Genomic DNA, 19878 nt, shown 5'->3' on the forward strand with positions numbered 1-19878 from the left:
ACTTGACCAATAAAGGAAAATGAGGATGAGGATGGGAGGAAAATGAAGCGCGTGAGTGGGGATGGGGAAGGAGGAAATCTCCGATGTTCGTTCGCTTGCTGGCTAGACTGATGGAGGAAGGGTGGGTAGGGGGTATGGTCTGCTTGATATCTTGCGCCGTCACTTCAGGCGAGATACTGCAAGTATGATTGATTGATTGATTGATTGATTGATTGATTGCCAGTATGGGAGTAGGGTGTGGTGCTGCTGAAGGCGCAGTCGCAAAGAAGGGAGCTCTGCAAAGCCTGGCTTAGATACTCCCCCGTTCGAAACTCAGGTGTATGTATGAATAGCACATCCCTAGTATACACCTTGCTCCATACGTACGCATTGTGCTGGCTGAGCTGCATTGCTTGCGCCCTGTATGTCGGCTGGTGACTGGCTCGAGCCAGCCAGCCATGACCGATCCTCTTTGCCCTTTACGGTAGGTGTCTCAGAAGCAACGATGTGATTTTTGCAAAACGAATTTTGAGCCCTGTCTGACTTGACCCTGCCTGTCCCGGCCTTTCGATGGATGAATTTGGTAGCTTGGTCCCGCAACGCTATGGGACCAGTACAAAACTCCATACCCACCTCTTCGACGCTGTGAGTTGTTGTGACAAACCAGACCTCTTCTCTGCGGTCGTCGCATCACAAGACCGCAAAAGCGCTGACATAGCTGACGCTCGAGTCCCTCGCGCTCACCACGTCACTGCTGCGCTCGTATCTGACGAATTTGAAGCGGCCCTTTTCCACCGCACCACTCTCTCCTACCTCGCTGGCATTCTGCTGATTGCTCTCCACTTCCTCCCATCCCGCCATGAACACGCCGATTGGATGGCGTCCGCAGATGGTATTCCCAGTGTCCTTCAGCGCCTTCAGCAAGGCCGCGTGCTTTCCCGTAGCAATGGCGCACATGCAAGCTCGATCCATATGCGCTATGCTTTCATGAACCGCGGGCTCGTTTCGAGCGGGCTTGTCTCTCGATCCGAGGGCGCTGCCCTGAGCTAGATTTGGGTCGTCGTGTAGCTGCGTTGCTGCGTTATCAGCGGGAGATGATATGACCCCGTTGGGTAGGCTGGTAGGAGGAAGGGCAGGACTTGGTGCACTGGGCAGGTAATATGTATATCCGAATCTGGAGCCCCAGTGGCAGAAATCGCTCGAGATGACGAATGCGTTCTCCGGGTCGGCAATGTAGGGTGCGAGGAGCTTGCCGAAGGCGGATTCGGTGGCTGGGTTGGTGCTCCCTACCATGATGGGCACTAGCGGTGGGTAATCTGATTCGGGACGGTCGGGGTATTGTCGCTGGAGGAGGCGGTGGAGGTAGGGGAGCTGCATCTCGGCTGAGTGCTCGGCTTCATCGACGGATTGAGACATGGTGGTGAATTTGAGGGTCCGGTTGCTGACTACTGTTGTGAGGGTCAAGAGTCGTTGGATGGTGGAGAGGTCGAGGGGGAGAGGGAAGGCGGAGAGGGGGGTTGAATACGCTGTTACGCTTGGAAGAGCGAGAGTGGAGAGGGACACATGATGGGAGGGATGGAGAATGAAGATGCGTTTCCTGGTTGATTTGAAGATCAGCAACGCTTCGGAACGCCCTGTTGGATGCTTAGGACGTACGCTTTGGAAAGATCAAGACTTCGATACGCCCAAGCAGCACATGGTCCCGAATATGCATATCCAGCATGGGGAGAAATGACGACTCGGGCACCAGGTATGGGAGTCTTTCCAATGCCGGGAAGTTCATCAGGCACATCAGCAAGCCATTGGTCAATTTGTGCGGTAAGTGTTGGACCAGAGGACGAATACCACGAACCGGCGTGGTAGGCGTCGCGAATGCTCATGACGGGGGTGTAGTGTCGAGATGGCAACCATAGAGGAATATCAGGGAAACAAAGGACAGATTGCAGAAAGCGAATGACGGGAGATGTGGGTCGTAATGGAGTACTGGAGTATTGGAGTATTGGAATGGATTGTTTCCCTCTTCCAGTAGAGGTGGAGGTGGAGGTGGGGCGGAGGGATCAAGTCACCAGTAGATACTGTAAGAGAAGCTGATCAGTCCATCTACAGATCAAAGCCTGGAATCAAATTGCCCAGCATCACCGTGTCCCGTGTCAGCTATTCTGGCAGCCTTACTACGTAATAGATAGTTTCTATGCACCCGTCCGCCCCCACGCCCCGCCCGTCGATCCGATGCGGCTCCAAAATCATCGCGTCACAATCAATGCGCGTTCCATTTGCCCGCGGTCCCAGGTCCCAGGTCCCATATCCCATACAGTACCACGTACCAGCACCCAGAATGCCCAGAAGGCCACTTCCCTACAGTTCTTAACTTCTTGGGTCTGGTAGAGAACAACTGGATCCTCAAACCATGGGCCACAAACGAAAAGCCTCGGATTCTCTCTCACCGCACCAATCGCACCCCATCACCAACCATACTCCCCCAGCAGGATGGAACTCTCCAGCATCCTACTTCTCCAACAACCTAAACTCTTCACGTACACGTAAGCGCCTAAGGGACGGCCGACCCGACGAGGAAACAATCCACCAGAACACCCTCTCCAAACTGTACGCGGCGCAGCAACAACGAAATGAGCAATCGGATGCGCATCAAGACCACAGCATCCCCTTCACTCCCTCACCTACACCCTCTCGCACCCTCCCACGCACCGAATCAACAACATCCGCAACCAACACCATTCCACATCACAGGGAAAAAGCCCAAGCCTCACTGTACGCCTTCTTTGGCGGCGGCCACAACCAATCTGTTCCACAGATCCCAGGCCCCGACCCACAATCCAGCCACGCGACTACGCTTCCATCCGTGGCGACCGCCACTCCCCAGTGCGAGGATTGCTCTGCGCCTCTTTTCCCACTCTCCGCTTACCCTAACGACGTGACGACGGTGGCAGGAGACACGGAGATGATGGACATCGACGCCACCGCTGTGGGCTACGGCATTTCTAGTTCCAGTGATGAGGGAATCGCGTATTCGTGTGTCAACTGCGGTAAAAGAGTCTGTGATACATGTGCGGTCAGGGGTGATTGGCGGGTGTGTTTAGAGTGTGCAAATCCCGGGAATGGGAGCAGATTCAGCCAAGGGTACGGATCGGGATATGGGTACAGTAGCGGCAGTGGAGGGAGCTGTGGTGCAGAAGCTGGAAATATGTCCGCCCAGGGAGCTGGAGCTTCGAGGATGGGAGATAAGAGGTGGGTGGGCGGTATTGGATGGCTCTGATCAAATGAAAACCAGCTGTTTCATTAATGGTGTTTGTGACTCACGGTTGGTGGTATGAGCATGGGTTTTTATTGGAAATGAAGCATTTTAGGATACAGACAGCCGCTCGATTATAGAACACGGACAGAACCGCGAAGATTTGGTTCTTATCAATTGCCACACACGTATGACTATGACGTGAATGAAATGTAGTCCACCATAAACTTCTGCCCATGTCTCTCGTAAGCTGTACGCGGTGCTCATGTCCCACGTTGACATCCCTCGTCACCAATGGAAAATACCCAGGACGGTTTAGGGAGGGTCTGGATTTGGATTTTGGGGTCTGTGGTAAATCGTTCTGCTGCTTAGATACTAGAGGCAACAAGAAGATGGAGAGAGAGTTGCCTCGCGTGGGACTGATCAGCTGACGTGAAGTTTGTGCCGCGTGTGTATGTGGGACTGAAATGCGTGAAAGGTTGCGCAAGTTTGTCGGAGGGCCCCCCCAATGCAATGTGTTCTGCTCTGGCGCTTTCCTCTGGGTGGAGCGTGCCGTAACCTGAATTTAATAGGGGAAAAAGAGCGTGCAGAGGAACGTAGCGAAACCGTACGCTTTTCTGCATCAAGAATAGAGGTAGATCTTGGGGAATGGAAGACAGATGGTGCTCAGGGATGGGACAGAGGAAGAAGAGGTGCTGCGAGTCGGTAGAAGAATAAAGATATGTTCAATAAATCCAATATGGTAGCTGGATGCTGCCCCCAGCAATTGAGCATGCGCGTTAGTATTCGGCGCCCCTTCTACCTTCCATACGCTTCTTTCAAAGTGCCTGAATGGAAGGGGAGAAGGATGGAAGCAGTAGTGTTTCCAAGTGAGGTTAAGGATGGAAGCAGTAGTGTTTCCAAGTGAGGTTAAGGGTGTCAAGAAGGAAATGTAAGTACTAACCAACCAAGAATTTGAAGGAGAGCGAATGAGATAGGACTCGGTATGAACTTGAAGAAAGAAGGAAATATTCCTATCGTCGTGAGACACTAGTAGGCCTTCGCTGGAAGTAATAGAAAGTTCGGAAATTGATTACAATTGTCTTGCACATGGCCCAAAGATCAATGTACTGTTGCAACTGGAAGACTGCAAAATTTGTGTAGAATAAATTACTGTACTGGTGGTTGAGATATATATTACAAGAAGTGCACAGGACATCTCATCAAGGCATGATCGTCGTATGATCCAGCGATTTTCCGATCAAAGATAGCTTGTATGCTATTGCCCCACTCTAGTAATGTAACATCTGGTTATAAGCTTAAACAGGACAGGTAGGCGTTGTTCTTTGAATCAGGCGGAGTGACCTTTGTCGGAGTTGAGACCTCTCTTTTCACGGCCCTTCTCGGACCACGGAAAGTGTGCAACTGGGATGATGAAGAAGCTGTAGAACACATGCATTAGCAGGAGGCAGTATACACAAAGTGGAGGAATGTATGAACTCTCGATAAGGAAATTGTTCGATGAAGCATGATCATCTCCCAGTGCCGACATATTCACCAAGCATGCAAAATAGAGACACACCTATTGGAAGTATCTGCAAGACCGGCCAGAGCATTGTACCAGGCCAAGAAGGCCGCCAGAAGACCAAATACACCACCGGCAATAGTCAATTGTGGATGTACATTGCCCTCAGCATCCATTTGCATAAAGGAAATGGCGAGGCAGAGGAAGGCAAGGTCCAAAGTAAAGAACAAAGCAGAGAAAGCAACAGTTGATTTGAGTGTACAGATCAGAAGGATGGTGGTGAAGATAAACCAGCCCTGTGCTATATATTAGATATCTATTGTAGCTCATGCAAGATGGCCGATGAGAAGCGGGAAACATACGAAAAGATAGAGTCCGAACGAGTTGTGAAAAGCCTGGACGCCACCCTCTTCTTCGAGAGTTGCAACGATTTGAAAGCCACCAGGAGTCAAGATAATGGCAAATGACAGCCAAAATCCGCCATATGATGACAAAGCTGTTGCGCCGAACGTGTTGCCAACAGCCATTTCCCTATAAAGATGGCGGGGTTAGCATTGATGCAAGTCAGCGAGCACCCCAGGTACTTTGAACACACCACATGCCGGCAAGTAATTGTACGAGCCCCCCATACCCAAATGCAATTGCGATAACAACATTCGGCGCAGAGAGATTGAGAGTACCCAGGTTGATCAAGCTCAGCACAAAAGTGGTCAGCGCGAAAGCGCACAAACCGAGAGGAGCTGGGTTGGCGAACTTTCGCTTCTCGACTCCTTTGTACAGACCAGGTTGGAACTCACCTCCGAAAGCTGGGAGGCGGGTGGAGTCGTTCGTGCGAGCATTGGCCAAGGGTCCGTAGCCGAGTCTAGCTGCTCGTTTGGCTGTTTCATGCTCTTCATGGTTCATGTTCTCTGGAGATCCGTTGAGGCCCAATTTGGCCTCGGTCATTCCTTCATTGTTTGGGTTGCCATTTGTGGCCATTGTGTAGCGCCAATAGGAAGATGGAGATGTGATTAATGATAGCTGGGCTGTGTGGATGGTGCCTAAGAATGGCTTATAAAACAAAGCTTGTGTGACCAGAAGTCGAAGCTGGTAGGATGAAAGGGACGGCAGGATGAGGAACAATATACAACTCTGCGTCCAAAAGCGGGGGTGGATAGTTTTATGGGGAGTGATGGTAGTTGATCTGACGTGGATCTGGGGTAGAAATTTGACTAAGGTACCACGCTGACTCGCTCGTCGGTAGATCGTTCTGAGCTATGTGGACGTTCAATGCTGAAGCCACTCGGGCTGATGGAAGTTCCTGCATAGCTTGTTACCGCGTTGGTCAGCATTTGAATGGTCCTCCAGAGGCATTATGCAAGCATATATGCAGATGCTCCGGAATATTCTTGCAGCACTCTGTACCACAGCAGCCTGGTTATGTCTACTTTGATGGAATAGCCTGTTCTCGGGTTGTTTCTGTGATAGGAACTTGGGGATCCTTCACGTCATCTGGAGATGAGGTCAAACGCTAGCCAAGTCCAATGGCGCAGCTAAGCTTCAAGTTCCTTAGAAGTACGCCTCTAGCGAGTAAGTGCATCTTTAGCCATCAGTGACTGACGACAGCTTTCTACAACTCCACATACCCAGGAAATCACGGCAAATTCGGGGGTACGGCAGAAGTATTCTCGTGCTAGCCCACCGGCATTTGTGCATCTTTGAGGGACACCGAGCGAAATATGGAAGAGACATCGTAATTTCGTAGACGTAGCACTCAGTGCGTGTTTGGCGCCGGTCCGAAGGTCCGCAATTGGCAACCTTTCACAGTTGGCATCGTGATTTCATTCTGTTGACCCCTAGGCAGTTGAGGGGAACGTTCCAGATTGCGTACGCCCAGGACGTGGCATCCCAATCTCCAACCCATGGAGTGCCTTTCGTGCGGTGACCTACCGCGTAGACCATGCAGTGCAAGCATCTTGTTTATGATGAGCCATTAGGATTGGTAGGCGGCGCTATTTGGAAAGCGTCGGCCCCGGTTTCAGATTTCTGAGGAAGGAGCAAGAACACGGAGAACACAGGATCCACCAAATCCACCGAATCCACCGCGAAACCCACCACAGAATCCACCACAGAATTCAAGGGCCTTTCAAGGGGCACTGTACTGTTATGCCCGCCAAGCATGCCAAGTGCGTACGAAGCACGTGCCCTGCGCATGTTATGCGTGCCTGGAGGACCCTGATAGATTCTACGTTATTTTACGCATCAAATGGACTTAAAGGGCTGTTCTGCTACTTATATCCTTCTTCTTATATATAGATTCTAGTTCTTTGCGTTTAATAAGTCAATCTCTGACCCCCTACTGTTCTATTGCCCTTGCACTCCCTTGAAATCCTAACATTTACCCTATTATGTAGAGATCAACTTGTTATTCTACGCTGGAGCAGAATGGATCAACCTCTCTATTCCTGGTGTGTAGCTAACTGGAAATCTAAGATGCAAAAGTTCGGACGAATAGAGCTCTGGGCGCCAAGGCCCCACAACGCACTCTGCGTAATGGGAGTCAGTGAGGGGTACATCAATTAAGTGTGGTTCGAAACCCACAAGCGCTGCCCTTTTGGCGGAGTGGTTGATGTATCCCTTTTCTATGGGTTCACATAATTTGTATGACGTAAAAGACACTCTAAGACTCCAACGCTTGCTAAATCTATCGATTGCTCAGAGTACCAGTAGCTAAAACTACCGATGGCCGGACGTACCACCTTAATGTAACGTTGTTATTAATCTGTGCAGCACACTCCTAATTAGCAACAGTACGAGCGCCGGTATCCTCACACACCCAAATCTTTAAGCCGCCAGTTTCAGCTCGTCATCCTTCTACGAAACTAATTGCAACTAACAGTAACACAGAAACAAGTTGAACAGTCAGAATCAAGCAATATTATTTACACGACGCTTATTTCGATGTCTTTCAAACTCTTCTATCTCTAAAATAGAGCCAGCAACATTGATATATTGTAAGACCCGAAACGCTGAGTAATCCTGTTGCATGTCAGTTGGCCACGTTACCAACCCGGAGACATTCGATTGAGGCTGAATGTGGCTTCCGCTGGTAAACGAAGTCCCTTGTTCATCACATCCCACCATCAATCGCTAATCCCAGAGAGCTGATCCTACAGGTTTCAACTGCTGGACTAAATCTCAGCTCCGCGCCCATACTTGGAAATCCAACTCAAAGTGGGTCCATACCCAGCTCTGCTCTGGACTTCTTCGTTTGGTTATGGGTGTGTAAACACATAAGCTCACTGGCGTACCGGAGAAGTACCCATCAGCTAGTCCAAGCCATCCATGGGATTTTGGCATATTCGGAAGACAGCCTCCAAGCCTTCCCAACTCGTCATTCGTCATGTCCATTGATAAGCTTGCATGTATGAATGCTAAGTCTAACGTCCTGGCAAATATTATAATTAGCATCGTGCAAAGGAGTCTGGATCGTCGATTTCTTCAATCCACAATGGCGAAAGGACGTGGACCACGATATTGATAGATGCGCCTGGTCACCCGCTGTTGGAAAGCGTAAGTGCTGACAGGGCGTCGTCGTTCCTGACAAGACCTTGGAAGGGACGACGGGCTTTGGTCCGGCTCGGGTCGGTACATGAAGAGGGCGCCAATATGCAGAGCTTGCTGCCTGTGGACCTTCGGACCCGGGTTGCAGCGGCTCTTCTCGCGCATGGCTCGCCTCCAATAGCATCGCTGGTCGAATATCTCGCCTACTCATTCTTTTGTATGCAGGGCCCATTTCACACTAATTGAGCAAAGCCAAGAATAGCCACAAGGTATCACTGATGTCGTCTGAAGACGCCTAACTGCCACAATTCAAGTGACCCGAAATTCATATCTACTACAAGGCGCTGATGCAGGGGATAAAACGATCCAAGGCAGAGCAAAAGAGGTCTTCAAGATCGTCTGATCTGGTTTCGCCCTTGTATAGAGAGTCTTGAGTACTAGCTCGATTTACAACATGTCTTTCTGGTGCGATGGCTCGGTCGTCGGAAATCCGGGCTCGACGTAGTATTGGGTCCTGTCCTGAACAGGATATCCAACCTTAAGATCAGTGTGACTCAGAAATGAGTCGTCAGAGTCAGCACTGCCTCGTGATGCCTTCCAACGAGCTCAGCTACCCAACGCCACCAGAAGTTCTTGCAGCTGTTCCTTCCCACAGTCAAACTCATTCAGTGCAGTGCTCCTTGACGACCCGGGCAATGCCATGTCGGCGCAGACAAGTTCCGTGCCAAGCTGGCCAAACTGGGAATTCCCGTCGAGGGTACTTCATTTGTATATGGTGGGGCTCGACAAATGTCCCAACTCTTCAGCACGAGATTAAGGCCTACAATGGTTACCAATACGATGGGACTGCTCACAATGAGAGCCCACCCTGTACTTGGACAACTTTCTTTCACTTGAGGCTGAGGGCTTCTGCTAGGCTGAGGCACCAACACCGGACCGAGCCCTCCCAACTCTTCTGATATTTTGGTCAGATGCTCAGGTGGGAACAGTGTTTCAGTTATCTAAGGCGACGCCTTACAGGCTGTGCGGTGAAAGGACTTTCTCACACTGGGAGCGTGACTCCAAAAACACTGGGATCGAAACTACCTTTGCTGTTCTATGTCTTTCAGGCTCGTATTACTCCATTTGTGGCACTGCCTTTCCTTCTTTGGCAACAACGTGCCTGCCGCTATGAGCCTTTCATCACAACTGTTGCTTTGCACAGATATGGATGTGGGCTGATTCTGTATCATTGACCGCTCTAGTCCTTTCATCAACGAAGTGTTGTTGCATTCGCAACCCGTTTCGTAATAGACAAAACGTTTATTCCTCCTATTTGTTGCGTCCCCGGAACGCCCCGGAGTGAGGGCTGAGCTCACGTTGCTCGTGTCCAAGCAGCTCTCAACTCGTATCGCCTCGTCGAAATAAGTCGCTTCTCATTTTGAGTTTTCTAGTGTTATCCAATCTTATCTGGTGCGAGAGACAGTCATTAACCGAATAAAACTTCCCATGCCTCTTCTACTGTCTCTGCGAGCGTATATAAGGTTTCCATCTCCCAATGTTGAAGATGAGCAGCTACCCTCTTCAATCGTACAAAAACGCTCCAACGGCATTGCTGCTTTTCCTTGGATCAATCGCCTTGTCAGCTCTTATTCAGACCTCTTTGGCAACCTCTTAGCTCGTCTCTGTTACAAGCACAATTCATCATGCGCTTCCACGGGGCAATATCTGCGCTTCTTCTCGTTGCATCCCACTATACTTGTGCATGCCCTACACAAATCGATGAGCGTGAGGCAGCTGCCCACCTATCTCCTATACTCAAAGGCCGCGACGTTACCATCAACACGTACGACTATGTCCCAACTAACGGACCCCTGACTTGGCACAAGACTCCTGGCAACGGTTTGTGCAAGTCTGGGACTCGCCAATCCCCTATCCTCCTAGGCAACGAAATCCACCAGACCGGCGTGGGCGCCGTCCAATTCAGTGCGCCTAACGCGGCAGGCAAGCTCGAGCACAAAGGGACGGGTATTGAAGTCAAAGAAGTGAAGGGAACCCTGAAATACGCCGCGCGCACCTACGAACTAGACAATTTTCATTTCCACACGCCGAGCGAGCATCGCATCCACAAAGAGCATTACCCTGTCGAAATGCATATGGTGCACAGAGACACGAATGGCAATAATACCCTTGTGCTCGGCTTCGTCATCCAGCTCTCTACTAAACAGTACAGTAGCCTGCCCCATGTGGCACTCGCAAAAGTGGGCCAGATTTCTCCAGGGCAGCACGTAATGACCACTACGCTTCAATTCGATGAGATTGCCTACTATACAAGCCACCAGAGATTCTACAGTTACGGTGGTAGCCTGACCACCCCACCTTGTACCCAAGACATCCAATGGCTTGTCGGCACCGAGCCTCTGCATATGGATGTGGGCACCTACAATGCGCTCAAACACGCCGTCAAGTACAACTCACGTATTATACAGAACTCGCCAGGGAGTACAAACGTGATTCAACTCGCTTGCTAGAGTGTGCGGGGAGAGCGAGAGGAGGAAGCGAGATATGCCGGTATGCTTGTCGTCAAAGAGTTCGGGAAAGTTTTCTGCTAGTCTTCTCCGGTGTTTTCTCTGTTCTGTCTGAGTGTCGCTTATTTCCGACCTAACCAACTACATTGTCCAGATTTCTGGGGACCTTTATGCTCCAGTATCATAATTTTTAATTGTCAGAAAACGCTCCTCGATTTGTCAGCCGTTAGTCAATGGTGTCCTTTCATTGGATCCATTGTCTCCTACCTTGCACCTACTGGTACTTCTACATATGAAATAGCCAACTATGTTCGGGTTGATACTACCTCTTGACCATTTCTTCCTGAGGTTGAAGACGGAGCCGGACGCTGTCGAATAGCGCACGCCATTAATAACACTAGTAATAACAATATAAGGGATGTTCCTAGCTAAGCTTTAGCCATCCGCTCTTTTTAACCATCTTTGCTCTGGTATGAGGCATCAGTATTGTTAACGTAGATTAGTACTAGCTAGTTTTTGGTACGATAGCCCGGCGTCCCCTAAGGCGCCAGTAAATCTTTGACCCCTTAGTGATGATAATGATTAGCACTGGCCTAGGAGCCAAACAGACTATACTCCTTTAGTAAGATGTATCTTCGTCAATTTTGTGTCACTCACCAAATTTCTAGCTTGGAGCCAACAGTATTTATGCCTCCTACCGTACGTAGTATGCCCCACCGCCTAGTGATAATACGCTAGCTCGAGAAAGGCTAGCTTCTATTTATCTTAGTTAGCGTATATTGAAAACTTTTGAAGCACCACTCCGTATCGATTGCTGAAAGTACCACTAGCTAAAACTACCACCAGCCGAATGTACCACCAGCTGAATGTACCGCCAGCCGAACCAGTTGGCATGACGTCTCCACCGCCCCTAGGCCCGGATCGTCTTACTTTGCACCGGTATGTACTCATCTCCTTTCCTTGCATGCGTCTCCCTTCAACCTAACTGTCCCTTTACCTACTTCTTTCCTTAGTCAAAATCAAATTCAAGCTCCTTCAGTCCTGTCAAAACCCCAGATTCTTCCTGGCAAGCCGGATGTTGCACCTACTGGAACGAAGCCTTCGCTGGCTGATCCCACATTGAATGGGTATGTGCTCACCTTCTTTCCTTTACTGCTAGTACCTTTAACCATATCGTTCCCTTACTTACTTCTTTCCTTTCTTTAATCCACGCAGAACAAAAGCCTCATTCCCGCACGAAGCCTCGGCGGCACCTGGCACCTGGGACACCGTGTCAGTTGACATGGTGTCTTGTGCCGGTAATGCCCCTGGGCCGGACGAAGACAGGGATTCAGATGACGATATCGAGTTACTGGAAGATATTACCATGGAATATTATTTGAACCTGACGGAGACGCTTTGCCCAGAGATGTTAGCTGGAAAGGCTTGTAGGGAGCCCACATCTTGTTCTGCACCGTTTAAATTATGCCCAAAGCTTCCAGGTTGGGGGAGTAAGTTTGTTGATCTCTATATGAAGACCTGACTAACCACTGTCACAAGTGCGAACATACTACTTTCTATCACGACGATGTTATTCATGTCCGTCCAACTTGCAAGTCTATATTTAAGGGAGTCCGTTGCGACCGGAGAGGGAAGGGGGAGGAGTGCAGCTACGGCCATGATCACAAGCACTTGAGAGGACTCATCGAGGCTTGGAGGAGAGCAAGGGCAGACGCACGTACGCGTTCGAGCAAGCAATGAAGTATTCGCCTCGTAATGGGGCAACAAATGTTTCGAGTGGGCAGAGGAAACGACGAGCCAGAGCTGCTGCTAGGGCAGCAGCGTCACAGCCACCACCAGCAGCAAGTTCTTAGAGAATGAATGACCGGATGAGAATCTGTCTTTGTACATGGGACTAGGGTTTAACTCATGCACTGCCGTTATGAATGAGCCGTCAGTCAGCTCTACCTCGTGATGCCTTCCACCCCACCTAAACGATCTCATCTCCCCACCGCTCCATACCAACACAGACCGAGTACCGCACCGATGACGATAGCGAGCGGTGGTGGTACTTTGAACCATGCACTTTCAGCATAGGTAACCGTGGCGACCACAACCCACCAAGGGTTGAGAGCGAGACTTCGACCACTGTTCACTTCAGGAGTCAAATAACCAATCTCCCACAGCCTATATACCGCAGTGAACACCAACCCAACCGCAGTCGCGTTAACCCCTCGGAGCACATTCAGTACCCCTGGATTTGTTCGCATCACTCGCCAGAACCCTTGCACAGCCACGGCCAGTGCCAACCCAGGGAAGAAGATTCCAACGAAGGCGATTAGAGAACCGATAACCGTGGGATATTGGCTCCGCTGCAAGGTGAGAGCTCCAAGATACACCGCGAAATTGAAGTTCGGACCCGGAAGCGCCTGGATAATTGCCAATCCCAAGAGAAAGTCACGGCCAGAGACCCATCCTGGATCCACAACGTAGGAACGAAGTAGCGGAATAACGACCGGTCCTCCTCCGAAGATAATGGTACCTGCAAGGTACATGTTTGCAAAGAGCGAAAAGCTAAGTGGTAACGGACGTAGCAGACCACGGACGAGAAGTACCGCGATGAAGGAAGCTAACAGAACATCAGCTCTGCGGAAGTCAGTGCACGAGAGGAATACTTACCGAAGAAGGCAATGATAATAGGAACTCCCAACCGGATCCGTATTGTATGGTCTTTTTGGACAGGCGCTTCCGACAGTTCGTGGGCTGAACTCCCATGCGGGGCTGACTGCCTAGATGAAATAGCATTGTTCCTCCGATGGGCCACGTTTGGTAAGGAAGAAGTGTCCTCCAGCGGAACAGCATTATCATTCGCTGTATCCTCACTAAACTCATCTTGAGAACGCCGGAGGCGACGACGTGCTTTATACTTTACAATCTGCGGCTTCAAGTGGCCATCCCATAGAAAGGTAGCAAGACCTCCAATGATCATGAGGACCGGAAAGTAAAAAAGCGCATTGTGACACACCCCTGCACATGCTCCAAAGATGACGAGGATACGTGTGATCTTGTCTTTGATTGCTTTTTCGGCAAGCTGGACTGCCGCCAGGGCGATGATTCCTACGGTTGAAGCGTTGAGCCCAGAAAGCAGTGCATATACAGGAGAGGGAAGGATTTCGCTCATCCGCTGCACTCCAAGAGACAGGCCGTACATTGCGAGAGCTCCTGGGAAGCTGTGCCCATATTCATCAGTTTTACATCTTGAGTTGAAGGGTCCTATTCGAGACTCAATGTACTTAGGGTTGGGCATACCTCCAAAGGATGAAGACAAACAGCGCTGGAATGAATCCAGCATGCAACAACGTGATACAAAAGATCATCTTCGTGCTCGCTGGTCCCGGCAGTCCTTGGCAGACAGCGAACAGTTCCTGATACTGGCAACTCCATTTAGTCACGTGCATCGCCGAGCATTGGGTAGATGTTACCGTTTGTTCATCGATCCATTTGTTGCCGCCTTTCCCCTCCACAAAACGACCGTATATGATTTGAAAGTGAACCGGCGGTCCACCGAAGGCAGTAAGCCCGAGATCCCATGTGCGCAGAAATACCTCGAGAAGCCTGGTTGACAAGGATTTGTTCAGTTGCGTTGGATCCAGTTCCCTCCGCTTGCGACTGATGAGCGAACTTAGGGCTCTCAACGGTCGACGAATGTTGAATGCTGCGGCCATGAACAGACACGCGGTGCTTGGGAGGTCTCGGTGTGTAAGCAGTTTCAATCTATGGGGACTCTACGTAGTAACTTACCTCAGTTCCTCAGACGTGATTGTGACTAAGCTACTTACTAACTCAGTGTGCGCCACAATGTCTGCTTAGCCAACGACTAGCCCATCTCAAGCATAGCGTGTGTGGCTATGCATACTAAGCCCATCTGGGAATCCAAGGCAAACTCTGACGTCTCGATTTACCTCATCCAGTATTCCCTGTCTCACTGAATGTGCTCTCTTCCTTATAGGGAATAGCGTTGCCGCAACCTAGCGTCCTAGTTTACATTGTAAGAACATCAAAATTTCAAGATAAACTTGAAGCCAGACTGACTGACCTTCCTCCATCACTTTGGTACTTGGTGAGTCAGCGCCTGAATTACACAGCTGAATGACTACCTTGATTGGGAAGTTCAGCTCCTAAGAGGCTCTTGGCACCCTCAATACAAGTGATCGACCTTGGAGTCGTATAATCAAATAAGTCTGTTCTGTTCTGTCAGACAAAAGCTAGTTTACGGTCCTCTGAAGGCCGCGGTCCTTTTGGTCCAACATGTTCTTACCCACAACGTTTAAGATTTACGTATTCAATATACAGAATGGGTTACTAGGGCACAAGAAAATGATACTGTATTCAACTTCGTTGATGAAACTGACTGTCATTTTGAGGGGCATCCTAGGAAGAAGCCAAAGATTACTAAGTCAAAGGACGCAGATTCGAATCTCTAGCACGTTATGACTCTGCTGAGCAGTTTCAATTGATGGTATGAAGTGCAATCAGACCGTGGAAAGATGAGATAAGGTTCCACTCTTGAATATGGGAGCCAGAAGCGATAATCTTGGTATTCATAAGAAGGCGTGGGACTCTCTTGGAGATATGGAGATGTTAAGAGCTCCTTGGATGCCTAATTCTCCTGGTTTGAATCAATTTGAGTTAATTTTGAGAGTAATTTCCTCCTCTGAGAGTGTAAAGGAGCTGGCCAAGGGTAGAAAAACGTTACGAAGTGCACTCCGAGGACATAAGACGGTGTGCTAAACACTATACTGACGGCTATCGTGACAAAATGACCCGAGTTCTGAGGCGGCGACAACTTCAGAGAATAGCTGGATTGGTTGGCCAGTGGAATCCCCTGCCTTCTCCACTCGAACCATCTATCTTACACCTGGTTAGAAATTGGCGGTAGTTAGAACGCACTTGCTGGCGGCACCGAGTAGGTGCGGAGTACGTAGTAGGTACACGCCAGATTTGCAACGGATACCTATCCGCAACAAAAACTGCTTGGTGTTTTGAGTCCCAGAGCATATTTCTGTTATTCAAAACCTTGCTGGCGTTACTTTCGGAGATAGGATTGATTCAGATAGCTCAGATAGACGTTTGGGAAATGAATATTACTTGATTCTGGCTGTTCGACTCATCTCTGTGTTGGTTTCGATGGCAGCGAGCTTAAATTGGGCTTCAAAATTTTGAGAGGGACAGAGATATCGGCCCTAGCTAACCGTTGCGGGTGGGGAACCGTTGCGGGTGGGTATCCGTTGCACATATGGTCCGGAGCTGGGTGCCGAAAATAGTGGGACTTCCGTCCCACCCTCAAAACAACCCCCTTTTTTCTATCTTCTATTATTCAACCAATTGTTATTCAAATCAGCTGAAAAATGGCCAGAATTCGCAAAACTAGTCGAAAAAACTGTCAACAGCCTGATTCGTCAATTTCGATACCCACAGAGCCTCCACGTGAGCCAAATACTATAGTCGATACTCCACGTCGTACGCGACTTCTTTGCGCCGCGCAGGCTACAGCTGGCAAATTACCCCGAAAAAAGCTATTCGAATCACTTGGTATACCAAAAAAAACAGGCTATCGAATCCTCAAATCACAATCTACGCGCCGTGGCAATAACGTTCATAATCGTGGTCGAAAACGCGTTTTGGAACCCCATCAATGTGAGGCTATTGAGACGGTTGAAGATAGCTCATTTCGCGCTGCATCTGCCTCTTATTATGCCATAGCAAGCTCTATTGGCCTAGCTTAAGGATCTGAACACGCAATTCAAAGAAATATGGCTCAGTTTAGAGTGGGCACCTATAGGGCACAACAGAAAAAATACATTCATTCCAAAAATGTCAAGATACGCGAAATATAGGGATTTGAACGTCGGTATTGGGATTTAGAGAAATTCAAGCAGTACAAATACAGTGACGAATGTCATTTTGCATGTGGCCTACAACGTCAAGCTATGGTACATCGTCGACGCGGCAGAGAAACACGAAATGCTCCTTCAAAGATTCAATTTCGATTGAAACGGCGTAATCAAATTTGGCATGTATTTGCGTACATTGGATGGAATTACAAGAGTCCCTTACACTTCTACACAGGCGCAGGAAGAGGTGGACGGCTTACTCAAGCTGATTATCTCGTTTTTTTAGAAGAAGTTATTGCTCCTAATTGGGATAAGGATTGGATACTTCTAGAGGATAACGATAATGCTCATGGCACTCGTGGCAAGGCTGACAACAAAATCAAAAAGGCCAAAGCTCGTTTAGGGATCCAATGGGAAGCTAATTGCCCAGAATCGCCTGATTTGAACCCTATAGAGAGCATCTGGAGGTTGTTGAAGCAGAGGCTAAAGAATCGAGGCCTTATTACTGATCCAGAGGAGCTGCGGCGAGCAATTGAGGAGGAGTGGGATAAAATCACTCTGGAGGAGATCAATAAGGCAATTGCTACGATGCCCAAAAGAGTAGCTGCCGTAAATGAGCGAAATGGTCTTTCTATACCATTTTGAAGATAGAAGTAATAGAGTGGAGTGGGACGGAAGTCCCACTATTTTCGGCACCCAGCTCCGGTCCGCTCACGTTTGTCGCCTGAATTGTACTCGAGAAGCCACTCCTCATTATATCAAGTCACAGTTCAGCCTGGCGGACGTTTAGTCTAGGTGGCCCCAGTCTTGCTTTGAGATCGCAAGCTATCTCCATTCGAGTTGAAGAGTTCTTATGAAGCGCCAGTGTACTGCTTAGTTACTGACTATTTCTTAGCAGGAAAGCCATATTGATAAAACTTTTTCAAACAATGCATCCTTGGGGCAACTTGCGGAGACCGTCTTTGTTGCTAAAGGCGCTCTGTGCTTCGCGCCATCTACGTGTGGGGCTTGAGGAAGTGGCTGATGGAGTGTGGCTTCGAGATCCTTCAGCATGTTTGGCTTTCGTCCTTTTGTTGCTGCCTGCTGCGCCCCAATGAGCAAGGCAGACTCTCTCAAACTATGCTCGCACCTCAGCTGCCAGGCCGATGAAATCCTCGGTAAGACAGCGATGATACCAAATGCAAATGGATACAGAAGCACGGGTGGAAATTTCGAAGGAGTGTGTCTAAGGATTTGGAGCTGCGAGTAGTTCCTGCAGAAAGCGATAACCGAGGATCCCTGGCCCTAACTTAGTAGATGCAGGTAACTCGACGACGGTAAACATCCTTCCCAGCCTGACCTTCTACAAAAATCACCAGCAGGAGTTACGATTGCGTCGACTTGCGTAGCCTCTCTCCAGTCAACCTGGGCGCAGCAATTGGACAGCTCCACCGTCAACCACACCTCTGGTGGGGTCTTTTTGGTGAAAGCCCCGTCGGCCCAGAATATGACTCCCTTAGGCCCTCCATGTTCGTTGCCTGGTGCCTACGACTTGCACCTCAACGCCAGGTCCTTTCAAGTACACAATTTAAGACATTTGCGACTGCGATGACTCTTCACCCCTTAGCGCAGGCTGCCTGTCGATGTTTGCCTGCTCCGTGGGCAATGGAGGCGTTGCGCATTACTCCTGACTCCAGGCACCAGGGCACCAATTCTCTGCGCCAGAATGTTTCGATATATAAAGAGCACTTGCTCACCCTTTCGATCTATCTTCTTCAAAGACCTTCAATCTGGACCACTGTTATACAAGCCTTTTACATCTACATTCCTCGGCCCCAATCTGTTTCCGTCCCTACTCGCTGCCGCGCCTTGACACAGCCACTCCTGTCATTACTTACTCTTACGTGGTTGCATCGAAGACTCTTCACAAAAGCAGGCTAGCTGCTGTTCACCTCTCTAATTCAGCCAGCTTTTAAACCTACCACTGGTCGAACCAATCACGAACTCGTGTGGAAAGAGTTTCAATTGAAGACACCATTACGACAGCACAACTGCAGTACTACCGAGCCAACTAAAAGGACTGCAATCACACGGCACAATGCCCAAATACTATGAATCGTCATCGTCGTCCTCCAGCCGCTCTGGTGGCGAGAAGATTTACTGTGAGCCTCGTCGTGGTACGTCTCATCATCAATGGTCAAGCAAAGTCAAAGATGCTGTTACTAACTCCAAGTTTTCAGAGCGCGAAGCCTCAACTCGACAATCAACGAAGAAGAGAGAAGTCGAGGTTCACAACCACAACAAGCCAAGCACGGAACCCCGGCGTCCGAATAACACTGCAGACAACAGGTGGAGATGAAGTCATATATAGGGATTGAGCTATGAATGCCATGTAGCTGGTTCCTGTGCTGAGCGATAGAGATAATGGCTCTACGGGTGGGCGCATCGGGAGTTGAGCATAAAGCAGAGAACACTTCGTGAAGCGGAACAAGTTTTGGTTGTATGGATCACTTTCACGGTGTACTGGCGCAGGCGGGGTGAGAATTGGGATCCGGCTACTTTTCCCTTCTGTTGAGCTGCCCGTTTTATATCAAGAGGATACCACATACATCAGGGACGCAAGTCATTATACAATATACTTTAGCGTAGATAGGTACGCAAGTCTCTTTGCAGTGACTCATTCCAGCTCCTTGCAATATAGAGCAAACATGAGTGCATTCACCTAAGCCCTAAGTGAACATGCGACTGGTTTTGGGCGGTAGTTGGTTCATGTCCCCGGAAGCACTTGTACTCATGACCTCATCCCCACTGTAATGTCGTTGTCAGCAGTACACCTTTAACCAGTATCAAAGACGGGCTTTACATCCACAAAAGTTCTGCTGACTCACCAAGGTGCTTACCACTGACAAGTTTTGCAGACCAAAGTGTGTGTTGCTCGTCCTGCTTTTATTCCCGTCACGTTGTCACGTTATCACATTGCCACGTTGCCGCCAGGTGGTCAATGAAAAGCTGAGATCTGCTTAGATCGACCAGCAGCTCCAATCCCTCAAGCATCCGGAGCTTTTCTCCATGGGATGATGGAAAGGTGGACCACATTCGGCTGTGATTTCCTTAGTAAGTGTCATATGCAACCTACCATCCTGGCCGCCTAAAAAGGCAATTGCCAGAATCCCATGGCATCTTGGCCTCTTTGCGGGAGATGGCAAATCATTCCCTTTCTTTCCTGGCATGTCCAAGTCGCTC

General features: G+C 49.4%; 5 protein-coding genes across 5 annotated transcripts; 2 read left to right on the plus strand and 3 right to left on the minus strand.

The window, feature by feature from the left end:
* Nucleotides 1-669: 669 nt before the first annotated feature.
* Nucleotides 670-1859, minus strand: EPUS_01284 (uncharacterized protein; the record flags this gene model as incomplete). Its single annotated transcript, XM_007788577.1, has 2 exons — nt 670-1576; nt 1636-1859. 2 exons carry the CDS (start codon nt 1857-1859, stop codon nt 670-672), a joined length of 1131 nt encoding a protein of 376 aa, XP_007786767.1.
* A 527-nt stretch (nt 1860-2386) lies between these two features.
* On the plus strand, nt 2387-3253 carry EPUS_01285 (uncharacterized protein; the record flags this gene model as incomplete). The annotated part of the gene is made up of 1 exon (XM_007788578.1): nt 2387-3253. The coding sequence occupies one exon, from the start codon at nt 2387-2389 to the stop codon at nt 3251-3253; it is 867 nt and encodes a 288-aa protein (XP_007786768.1).
* A 1306-nt stretch (nt 3254-4559) lies between these two features.
* Nucleotides 4560-5711, minus strand: EPUS_01286 (uncharacterized protein; the record flags this gene model as incomplete). Its single annotated transcript, XM_007788579.1, has 4 exons — nt 4560-4650; nt 4791-5029; nt 5096-5264; nt 5329-5711. 4 exons carry the CDS (start codon nt 5709-5711, stop codon nt 4560-4562), a joined length of 882 nt encoding a protein of 293 aa, XP_007786769.1.
* A 4250-nt stretch (nt 5712-9961) lies between these two features.
* Nucleotides 9962-10786, plus strand: EPUS_01287 (uncharacterized protein; the record flags this gene model as incomplete). Its single annotated transcript, XM_007788580.1, has 1 exon — nt 9962-10786. The coding sequence occupies one exon, from the start codon at nt 9962-9964 to the stop codon at nt 10784-10786; it is 825 nt and encodes a 274-aa protein (XP_007786770.1).
* Nucleotides 10787-12762: 1976 nt separating this feature from the next.
* Nucleotides 12763-14487, minus strand: EPUS_01288 (uncharacterized protein; the record flags this gene model as incomplete). Its single annotated transcript, XM_007788581.1, has 4 exons — nt 12763-13391; nt 13442-13992; nt 14072-14193; nt 14245-14487. The coding sequence occupies 4 exons, from the start codon at nt 14485-14487 to the stop codon at nt 12763-12765; spliced, it is 1545 nt and encodes a 514-aa protein (XP_007786771.1).
* Nucleotides 14488-19878: the final 5391 nt, after the last annotated feature.

Source organism: Endocarpon pusillum (genome assembly GCF_000464535.1).
Source record: "Endocarpon pusillum Z07020 unplaced genomic scaffold C720987, whole genome shotgun sequence".
NCBI lineage: Eukaryota > Fungi > Ascomycota > Eurotiomycetes > Verrucariales > Verrucariaceae > Endocarpon > Endocarpon pusillum.